The sequence below is a fragment of the Notothenia coriiceps genome, unplaced genomic scaffold (genome assembly GCF_000735185.1).
Source record: "Notothenia coriiceps isolate Sejong01 unplaced genomic scaffold, NC01 NC01_scaffold00014288, whole genome shotgun sequence".
Lineage (NCBI taxonomy): Eukaryota > Metazoa > Chordata > Actinopteri > Perciformes > Nototheniidae > Notothenia > Notothenia coriiceps.
Genome location: NW_011346989.1, coordinates 112,216 through 123,513, shown reverse-complemented (window position 1 = coordinate 123,513; position 11,298 = coordinate 112,216). Strand labels below are relative to the sequence as shown.

Genomic DNA, 11,298 nt, shown 5'->3' with positions numbered 1-11,298 from the left:
TTGTACACCATATTTATTCATTCTTAAATTCATAGTAATATAAACATATTAAAATCAGCGACATTTTTTTTTTACAGTCAGTCTTCTACAGGAAATATGTACAGTCTCTTAACATGCTACTTTTTCAATTATGTACAACTTTAGTCTCTCACATGTTAACTTACTTTTCAGGTTTATGCAGAAAGAAAAATATTTTCACCTGGAAATATTATATATCTAATGATTTGTGAAAAAAAACCTTGGTTTAATATTGTATTAATGTGAATGTTGTTATATAATGTTATTATATAATATGATTGTTTTCAGTGATTTCATATCGAAGGTAACAGAGATCATTATAGCCAGAAATCTCATTGCAACTCTCACATGTTTTCTTTCTATCTAAGCAACGTACAGAGATGTGCATTTTGTAGGGAAATTTCCTTCCTCCGTTTATAAAACTACTTTCACATAAATAAATACGGAGGGCATACACATCCTGACATTTTCTTCTGAATATATTTGTCACAAGATGAGCTATTTGTAGTTTGATGCGGCAAAATGATGTTCTCCATTAACTGGAATGTCAGAGTAGAAATAAAACAAGTGCCTTATCAGGGAAAAAGCATTAAAAGCCTCAGTTTAAGCTCCTTGTGTCTGCTCTTTTCTCAGGAATCAGTAACTCCCTTTAAAAAGATTGTTTTAAAGATAAGCTGTGACAAAGCCGCATATCTTTCCATTTCATGAAGGATTCAAGTTCCAAGGATTTAAACCTTGTGTTGTGTTCAAAAGCGTTGACCAGGTGCATGTTGCGAAAAATTATTGTTACAATTGATAAAGGGGGTGGGCCACCAAATTATACACTCTTTTTTTTAGAGACCTTCAGACTTGGCAAAAATGGTCATAATCAGTTTTGTAGTGTTTGTATAGCTGTTGTGGAGGATATCATGAAGCTGTGTTCCGATAAAAGAAACTAGAGCGTAGTTATGATATCATTTTAACTTGAAACGGGTCACGGGAGACCAGAACACAACATAAGGGTTAAGTGAACTTTGGATATTGCCTGCATCTCTTGATCATGGCAACGGCAAGAGTAATTCAAATGTAATAATGATGATCTTGATCCGGGTATGTTTTAGATTATGCCTGCATGTGTATCTTAGAATGTGAGGTGTCTATGAGCTATGAGTCATTGAGTGAAATTGAAGCCTTTAAACTAGAGTAAAACGACAGACTTTTGTGAAATATTTAACAAATTAAGAGCCTAATCAACATCTGACATCAGGTTCGGCTGCTGAGTCTTTGTATGGAGATTTTAAAGTGTATCCTCTTCATCACTCGCTGATCAACTTCCTGCCTCGTCACAGTTTGCTCCTCTTCTTCTCTTTGTTTCCTGTCCTCCTGATGCTCGACTGAAGTCCAAAGTGCATTTGATGTCAGAGTTTTTGTTCAGGTTGGAGTCAGATTAATGTTTGTGTTTTAGGCGGGGGCTCCAGTTTCCGTGACAACGCAGTGAGGATGAGGTTGAATTTGTTGTAGCGATCTGATTGGTTAACTGAAGCTCCACGGCTCCCCCACAGCAGCCGCAGCTGAAAGTCCGTTTTAAACACCTCCAACAGGTCTTCATCCCATGTCAATCCTGATGGGGATAAAGAATTACATCTTTTAGACATCTCTTATTTTTCTCTTATAATCCACAAACTATATATTTTTCTGTACATGTTTGTGCGTTTTCTTATTTGTACCTTGTAATAACTTGTGTGCGTTGGCTGTGTAGCTGTGTGAGTTGTGTGCCACTTGGCGTGCGGCCTCTAGGTGGCGCAGCATGATGTCACAGCCCTGGTCGCTGGTCTCCCAGAGCTCCGCCCCCTCAGGTGTGATTGACGGGCGCTCCATCAAAGTGAGGAGGGGCAGCAGGAGGGGGACGCAGACCACCGCAGGGGAGGAAGCTGCAGGAGGAGCGAGGTGGATGAAAAATAAGAAGAAAGCCACATTTTATTTTCCATTCATATTTAAAAAAAAACATTCTTGTAACCCTTGAATCTATAAACAAATGTTATAGTATCTCTATCATACTACATTATTCTGCACTTGAGAATTTTTGGGATGAAATCAACACTTGTAGGATAGACATTTAATTAATTGTGCCCTTAAAACATGATGTGATTAACCATAGGGAATACATTTGATTCTAAAAATGTTATAATTAATTCCATTAATTTGTCTTAACTCAAACTTGTATAGCATGTGACAGCTGTCTAAATTGTTAATAATTTGTTTTGATGCTAGTTTTCTCTCCTTTTTTATTGAATCCATGTTTGATGCTGTTTAAGACACCTTGGGCCAATGTGTGTGTGTGTGTGTGTGTGTGTGTGTGTGTGTGTGTGTGTGTGTGTGTGTGTGTGTGTGTGTTTCTGTGTGCATTTCTGTGTGCATTTTTAGTACCTGTGCCCTCATACAGATTATTGTAAAAAGGTTTGAGTATTTTCTCGTAGTTGATGGCGGTCTGTGTGTAGTTCCTTCGTAGAGTTGTCCATGTTTCCTCCAAACGGCTGATCTGCAGAGTGAAAAACAACACAAATCAAGTTTAAAGATTTCCTACAAACAGAAAGACATATTCTTGCAAATAGAAAACAAATGACACAAGAAAGTGAAACATTCTGGCAGGTAATGATTGAGAACTATTTATCCGACACTTTTATTTCATCAATGTCTGTTAAACTTTGAAAGTGTGTGTTTGTGTGTGTGTGTTACCTGTGGCAGATCCAGAGCTTTCATCAGGGCCGTGAAAGCAAACAGGTCGCCCACCGTGTCCTTCAGCTCCACTGCGACCAGGATGATGCGATTTAAGGTGGACGCCCGCTCATCTGCGCTACCCGTACATCCCAGAATATCCACGGCAACACCTATCGCCATGGTGTGGTGCCTGGGAAACCAAGAAGGGGTGGATAATCAACACAAGCCAACAACTATGTGATGTCAATGTATTGTTTTGTTTCTAATTTGATCTCTCAGTGAGTTTTTGGAAGAACGACAGGAAGTAGAATGAATGACCCAGCAGTTATGAATCAATGATATCCTCTTTAGTTTGAGAGCAGGCTGGTTTAACCGAACCAGTTGTTCCCAACCATCTTGGATGGCAACCCTTTAAAAATAAATACATTCCATAAGTGGCAAGAGCCAAAAGTACCCAGTATCTTGAAAAAATACCCCAAAAGGTCAGAAAAACAAACTTGAAAAAATTATTGTGACCTTTCAGATTTAACTTGGGACCCCTTTGAAAGGAGTCACTGGGTTACATTTAAAGGGGTTTCCTGGAAGTGTGTTACTAAATGTGTGCTGCAGTGTGTATGTGTGATGATAGGTGCGTACCTTTCCATCAGGTCCAGCCGCAGCTGTCGACCGTGCGGCAACGTCACCAGCTCCAGACCGGAGGACACGCCCATCTGACCTTTGACCTCTGGAGTCACTCCGACTATCCTCGCAACCTGCAGGAGGAAAAAAGGTCAGTCTCGTTGTATCGTCCTCTTATTCTGTGGCTGCCAGTTTGTGTGTAATACAGTGTAACATTGTGCTCGGCTCAGGGTTGTGATTCTCCTGCGTCATTTTATTGCAACAACTGCAGGATAGAAATCAATTTTCGAGACACATAAAAGGAACATCTGTGTGGAGGAGCAACAATAAACATGTTACGTGTGTGTGTGTGTGTGTTTACCTGGCAGTCGGCCATGAGCAGGTGTCTGGCGATGCTGTGGTGATTGTGGCTGAGCAGCAGCTCCTTGGCTCTCTTCAGCACCACCATCTCCAGCGGTTTGTTCTCCTCCGGCAAAAGTCGAGATCCGAACTCCGAAGGCCGGAACGTGGACTCCGTCTCTTCCACCGGCCGCTGGAAACTGCTCCTCTTTTCTTCCTCCTCCTCCTCCCTCCCTGCGTCCTCCTCCTCTTCCTCGCTGGTGTTTTCCAAAGCAGCGATGGCGTGATGGTAGGAGCTCCTATCCAGCCCTCTCCTCCCTCCCGCATCCTTCTCCTTCTCCTGTCTCCCGCCCTCTCCCTCTCTCCTCAGTCTCTCCACGTAGCTGCAGGGCAGAGGCTGAAGGTAGAGGTCCGACATGGAGTCTGGCTCCTCCCACTGTAGTGGGCTGCAGGACCTCGGTTCTGCGGGACTGGGCTGCAGGCGCTCAGTCCATCCTGCGTTTGTCTCTGAATCTGAGTACTGTTCAGCGGGGGAGAGGAGAGAACTGGAGGAGCTGTAGGAGTCTGCAGGGTGGAGCTGTTGGAGGAACTTCAGGGGTTTCACTGGAGGAACAGGAGGGCCTGTGGTGGCTGTGGGGAACCAACAACAGTACTTCATTTATTTCCATTTGGTTTTTAAGAGGGGAAAGTTGACATTTATATATAGATCTCTTTACTCCACAGTCAATGTATCAATTATATAGGTATCAAAATAGAATATGCACATCCAGAGCAATTAAAAAAGGTAATCTTGATATAGAAAATTCAACTGACTGAAAGCAACTTGTAACCTTTCCTAAAATAAATTAGGTCGAATAACTTGGATAATGAAAACAGTTCATTTATTAAAACCGAAATTAATAGTATAGCAATGTTTGATCAATTGAAGTATTTTGGAACTCTGTTTCACACTACTATGTACGAGTGTGCCTCTTCATGTAGGACTATCTTTTCCTGATACGTTTAAAAGTCTCTCCTTACACACCGTGACTGACCTACTGTGGATGCATTTTACAAGAAATAAAGTTACCTCCGCTCCTCCATGTAGAACCATGAGTATCCACACCTGTGGAGTCCAGGGAAGGTGCAGCCAGCCTGGGGGAGGTGGAGGAGGCGTCTGTGAGGCTGGAGGAGATGGGGGGGGGCGCCAGAGGCTGCAGGGCGGGGGAGCGGGGCAGCCGGGCCAGGGGCACCTTGCTGGGCTTTGGAGGAGGTTTGGGACACAGCTGGCTATCTGAGCCCCGGATGGCCTGGCCTGTAAACACCAAATGATTGATCAGATATTTCTGCAACCAAATGTAATCAATCAAGGCAGTAATCCTCTGTGTCTGTGTTAGAGACATTTGTTATTTCATTTTTTGTGCCATGTACAACCAGTTTTTATATTATTCACTTTACTCTATTTGCCAAATTTGAATCAAACAACCAAAAAGTGCATGGAAGCATATGAGGACAGGGTTACATTTCATTTCCTATTTCCATACAAACAATGGCAGGAGCAAATAAGGATAGATTACACTGTGTGTGTGTGTGTGTGTGTGTGTGTGTGTGTGTCTGTCTGTCTGTCTGTCTGTCTGTCTGTCTGTCTGTCTGTGTGTGTGTGTGTGTGTGTGTGTGTGTGTGTGTGGTAGACAGGTCTCAGTTGGTTTGGTGTGTGTATGTTTTGGTTTTACAACAGATAAGACATGCTGTTTGGACTTCATCAAATGTTGTAAAAGGAACAACAGAGCTGTTGCTCTTTCCTTGGTACTGAATGTGGAGCGGTTAAGAAGCAAAGGGTTAATGTTTTTATCTAAAAAAAACTATATGTAATGCATTTGATCCTGGCCAATAAGTGGATCATACAAATGATACCAATAAGCAGATTGACAGATGCTCTTTAGGTTGCTGAACATTTTTAAGGTTGTTTTTTTTTGATAGTTTTTAAACAGATTTGTTTAACATTGGATTGTATCCCCCTACTGACCTGGCAGACACTCTGCAGACCTCCGTGGGACTGAGGGGCTCAGCACCGGCTCACTGCCCGTCCGAAACACTGGAGACTTGGGGTTGGGGCCCGGGAGCAGAGGGTCAGGAGGCTGGGGTATGGATCCTGGAGAAGTAGAGGAGGTTCCGGGAAGAAGAGGATAAAGGTAAAAGGTCAGAAAACAGAAAAGAATCCAAATATTGTTCTGTGTGTTGACATGAACTTCGTCTAAAGCATACGAAGGTCACATTTTACTTTCACTTACCGAGAGGCAGGTAGCTTTCTGATTGGTGTGCCTTCAGTGGGCGTCGCCTCTCTGGGACCTGATTTAGACTCGCTGGTTGGCTGCCACAGCGATCCTTCAACCTGAGTAGGGAAAGGGAACGCCAAAAAAAATCAAAGCTATTCCAAAGAAAGGTTTAGGAATAAAGAAATAGCCATATCATTGAAAAGGAAGCAAAGAAAGAAGACCTTGACATAAAAAATGAATTGTTCTTTTCCTTTCTCTTTGTTTTTCTTTCTACCTTGTTTTACTTTCGGTCTCTTTACTCAGACAGACATTGAGTCATTACATTAAGCTCAGTGTACTCGTGAAATAACACACTTCTGATCCTTATAGCAGAAAAGTCATACACCATGTCTTTATTTATAGAGGGCTTTTGATACATATGGAACATGTCCTATATACAGCCCACTTCCTGGATAAAGAATGTAAACAGAACAAGGGTACATGTTAAATGTCCAAAAGCAGGAAGGGGTTTAAGGGGTTTATTTAAGTCTTTGCTTGTATAGAAAGAAAACAGAGAGAAAAGATGACTTTAGTAAAGGTAAGTGTACATTAATCAAATATAGCAGACAGTATGTTAGTTGGTCTGCAGCCTACTACCCACTTTAAATATTAGGTTTGTGTTACTTGGAACTCAGGGATTTTTTGCCAAATCCAACCAATTACACATGTTCTGTAGGTGATCATCTAAACAAAACTAACACACATCAATCATGCCACAATCAATGTGTTTTTCTTCCAGGTGTGTACCAACCTGAGCTGGCTGCCTCGGCTTGTGCCGTTGTCCCGGCAGTGTGTGCTGTCCTGCGTGGTGCGTGCACTGTCCTGTGTGTGTCCGTTAGTGATGTTGAGGCTGAGGCGCTTCTGGTTACGTTTCTCCTGCGATATGATCGTCCCTCTGTGATGGCTGGACAACCCGTACTTCTCCTCCAAACAGCGCAGCGGCAGCGCTCTGTTGATTGGCTGGAAAATAATGGCTCCAACCACCTTAAATGCAGGGAAAGAAGAAGACACAAAGTAAACTCAAGTTGTTTTTTTATTCTTTTTATGAAAGTAGAGTATTACATTGCTTACATTGTACATTTCCTTTCCGATCATGACTTCATCTTTGGATGGCATATGACACCCAGTCTATGTAACCATTAGAAGGTAGTACCAGAGGTGGGAGAAGTACTCAGATTGTGTACTTAAATAAAAGTTCCAAAGTTCCACAAGTACCAAAGTGTAGGAATACTTTGTGACAAGTAAATGTCCTGCATTCGAAATGTTTCTCAAGTAAAAGTATTACCATCAAAGTATTACCATCAAAATATATAAAAAGTACTCATTATGCCAACTGTCCCTTTTCAGAATAATATATATTATATGTTGTCATTATAATTATTGATGCACTGAAGTGCTAACAAAGCTGGTAAAGGTGCAGCTAGTTTTAATTATGTATGGTAGCTGGTGAATTTACTCCAGGCGTAACTAAAGTCTGATTTAAGTGTTGATTATATTTCACAACATTAATCTAAATCTGCAAAGTATAGGAAAGTATTAAATACATGTAGTGGAGTACACAATTTACCCCTGAATTGTAGTGGAAAAATGTAAATACTTAAGTAAAGTACAAGTCTCTCAAAATGTTACTTAAGTACAGTACATGAGTAAATGTACAGAGTTACTTTACACCACTGGGTAGTACATGTAACGTTGTACTGTGTCAAATAACTATTGAATATGTTTTCCATTACAAGAGTACATGTTTAAAATACTTGATGGAACCCACCTCGGAGACAGACTTCCTGTTGCCAACATAGTATCTTATGAGTGCAGGGATGTTGTCGAACCCCTCCCTCTCCAGCCGGTACTCCACCCTAGAATAGGCTTCGTTCAACATTACCACCTGAAGGTGAGATGTTCAAATGTGATTCATTTATTAGTTAGTATTCTGTGGATTTACAACTTTTTATTAACACATAAGATAACCTTTGCGTATTTTATATGAAATCATACACATGGCTTTACCTTCTTGTTGATTTTAAAGTGCTGGGCAGAATTTCGCCACTGGCAGGTGAGGACATAACTTCCTGGGCTTGACAGCGAATCACGCATCAGGAAGTCTCCGTCACGCTGAACCAAGTTTTCTGCAACCTGGAAGAATGCAATAGATTACATATGGCATTGGACACACACACACACACACACACACACACACACACACACACACACACACACACACACACACACACACACACACACACACACACACACACACACACACACACACACACACATACACATACACACTCACAGACACACGCACACACACACACGCACGCTGGCATACATTGTTTGTTTATGTTCAAAACACTTGATTAGATCTAATAAGGGTTGGATGTTATACTGTAACCTTCTTTATGAGCTCTGCATTGGTTACATACAAACTGAAGTTATTTAGGCCTCAACTTACTAAACAATATTTACATTAAAGTTTTTGAATTTCTTAACTTCGTTTAATTTATTATGGCAATAAACTTGAGCCGCAGCCCTCAAAGCAAACACAAAACCTTACACAAGTCTAATTGCAAAAGATTAAAAAAGTCATTCACATGATTCATTTACTGCATCTCTCACTCACACACACACACACACACACACACACACACACACACACACACACACACACACACACACACACACACACACACACACACACACACTAACAGACTTTAATTAAGGAAGTGTTTGTATAGTATATAATGGTAGTTTAGTTTAGCCAAAGGAAGCAGCTTATTAAAAATGATTACATCTCAGAGCTGGCTTTCAGGGGGAACACACAATCTGTCTCTTACACACACACACACACACACACACACACACACACACACACACACACACACACACACACACACACACACACACACACACAGCAACAGACTGAGCCTTTTATATACTGACCTTATGTTATAACCCCGGCTCTGCTGCTGAGGCCACTATTTAAGTTATAATCTTTCTGTAAGCACTGTGTGCGCAGTATGGCAGACTAATAATAGGCGATCAGGTTCAACAAGTTTTTAACCGGGCTTTTAAAGGGAGGGACTCGTGACTCAGATTTGTGAGTGTGTGTGTGTGTGTGTGTGTGTGTGTGTGTGTGTGTGTGTGTGTGTGTGTGTGTGTGTGTGTGTGTTACCTGTCTGGGTATCGCTCCGTGGTACCATGCGTGACTTCTCGGCTCCTCGCAGTTCATCTTTAGTTCTTCCTCCAGCTCTCTGCGAAGTTTCTCCGAAGGACAGTCCACGATGAACTGATCCCTGGAAAACTGTTGTGAAAAAATAAATACAAAAAACAGAACTTAATTTAGTGGCAGATCTCCATAGAAAAACACACATACACATGGGTCATAGTATTTATTCATCTGTCCAAAGCTTGGATAAGCTTATTTCGAAATTGTCAAATATAGACAATGCATTTAGGTGGTTGTAGCTGACGCATGAAAATATCATAAAGCATCAACAGTTCCTCATTCAATGAAACAAACAGTGATGAAGCCAAAGCTCCAAGGCACAGCAATAACAAAAAGTACTTATTGTATACCAGTGACCATGGAAAAATGAAAAATAATTTGAAAGTGGGATGAAAAGTGAAATTAAAAGTAAATATGTACTTGTGTACATATATATGTACACACAGTAAATCACTGTGTATCAGTGGTTTCCAACATGTTTTGCACTCCAACAACTTAAAATGTGCAGAGATTTTGAATTTTATTTGTTGATAAAAGACACATATTAACAACTGTAACTGTCACTTTTCTTTGCTTTAAAATCCTCTTATTTTCCCTTAGATGTGTCAAGTTTGTTGCAGCAGCAACAACCAGGCAACAACAATAATTTAGTCTCAACGCTAAAGCCAAAGCTACAGCTAATGTTCAGCACCAGAAACCAGAAGATTTTTGAAAAAGAAAGATATTTTACTGTGTAGCCCAACATGACTCATTATTTTACATTCTGTGAATCCGAAAACATATCCTTAAAACCTAATAGATTGGAGGTAAGGTAACCTAAGACAGATAGAGTAAAACAAGCTAAGGTACAAAGACAGGCAGCATTAATAGTTCTAAATTATTTAGAAAACTGTCAGACTTTCACACGATCTACAGTTTAATACTGACAGTGAACACAGAAAGTTAAGAGAACTGAAAAGTGACAGAACAATCTGGTAACATGCTGACAGGTTGCAGTGCCAACACACACACACACACACACACACACACACACACACACACACACACACACACACACACACACACACACACACACACACACACACACACACACACACACACACACACACACACACACACACACACACACACACACACACACACACACACACACACACTTACGTGACAGCTGCTCGGTCTCTGCATGTCTTCCTTTGCCTCCTATCCTCAAATACAAACTTCATATCAAACTCATACAAGCTTCATATTTTAGAATCACACAGCTCACTTTCAAACACACACAACATTTCTCCGACAACATGCTCACACACACTTTCTCTCTGTCTTCTGTGATTTTCTCTTCTTGGCTTTCCATGCACCCAACCGCCCGGACCTGCCTCCGTACACACCCTCACCTGACGTACATAAACACACTCACACCACACACACAGTCTCAGGTGATGCAAACACTTCCTTGAAATTGCCCCTGGGACTTAACAGTGAGTCGTTAAGTTAAATGTACTGTATAACTTGTATTGGCTTTTTTTCTGAAGTCAGTTTGTTCCATTATGTAAACAGATATATATATATATATATATATATTTGTGACACATATTGACATATATTTTTTACTTTTAAAAAACGTTTTTAAGCGTCCAGATACCTAAACAACATAATATATAGTTTTCCAAGACTCTAAAAAAATTAATATATAAATAAATGTTTTAAAAAGCAGCAACATTTTAATTGATAGCCAAAGAGCTCAAGGGAAACTGGAAGATGGTTTTAATGTAGGTGCACAGTTTCATGGTGTATGCTTTTTACAGGTCCACATGCTGGTGCAAAGAGACCTTTCAAATAGTCTCAGAGGACGCTGAATGTCAACGCCTCAAAGATCCTCTGAAGAAGAGTTTGATCCAAGCCTCCGTAATAACTTACGTTATAGCATACATTATTACGAAGTTAATTACGAATTCAATAAATTGTGGTGGAGTCGTATAAATACGGGCGTTCGACCCTCCCAGGCGGACTTCCTACCTTCGTAGGGACTTCTAGTCAGCATCTGAGCAGGTCAGGTTCGAGATGGGACCGACTCAGCAGCACACCCAAACGTAAGAGAGAGAACGA

The 11,298-nt window shown here is 40.9% G+C and overlaps 1 protein-coding gene across 2 annotated transcripts in view; it reads right to left on the bottom strand.

Moving 5' to 3' along the window:
• Nucleotides 1-5: 5 nt before the first annotated feature.
• bcar3 (BCAR3 adaptor protein, NSP family member) overlaps nucleotides 6-11,298 on the bottom strand; it is a 48,143-nt gene continuing 36,850 nt past the window's right edge. The window contains exons 1-14 of one of the 2 annotated variants that reach the window (XM_010774579.1): nucleotides 10,354-10,504; nucleotides 9,139-9,267; nucleotides 7,974-8,099; nucleotides 7,735-7,851; nucleotides 6,718-6,950; nucleotides 5,943-6,043; nucleotides 5,678-5,803; nucleotides 4,742-4,966; nucleotides 3,695-4,302; nucleotides 3,352-3,467; nucleotides 2,734-2,905; nucleotides 2,425-2,536; nucleotides 1,725-1,928; nucleotides 6-1,618 (exon numbers count right to left, since the gene is read on the bottom strand). In XM_010774579.1, coding sequence (XP_010772881.1) covers nucleotides 1,440-1,618; nucleotides 1,725-1,928; nucleotides 2,425-2,536; nucleotides 2,734-2,905; nucleotides 3,352-3,467; nucleotides 3,695-4,302; nucleotides 4,742-4,966; nucleotides 5,678-5,803; nucleotides 5,943-6,043; nucleotides 6,718-6,950; nucleotides 7,735-7,851; nucleotides 7,974-8,099; nucleotides 9,139-9,267; nucleotides 10,354-10,377 — 2,472 coding nt within the window. In that variant the 5' untranslated portion in view covers nucleotides 10,378-10,504 and the 3' untranslated portion in view covers nucleotides 6-1,439. Of the gene's footprint in view, nucleotides 1,619-1,724; nucleotides 1,929-2,424; nucleotides 2,537-2,733; nucleotides 2,906-3,351; nucleotides 3,468-3,694; nucleotides 4,303-4,741; nucleotides 4,967-5,677; nucleotides 5,804-5,942; nucleotides 6,044-6,717; nucleotides 6,951-7,734; nucleotides 7,852-7,973; nucleotides 8,100-9,138; nucleotides 9,268-10,353; nucleotides 10,505-11,298 lie in introns of those variants that run through there. The other variant, XM_010774578.1, reaches the window with a different exon arrangement.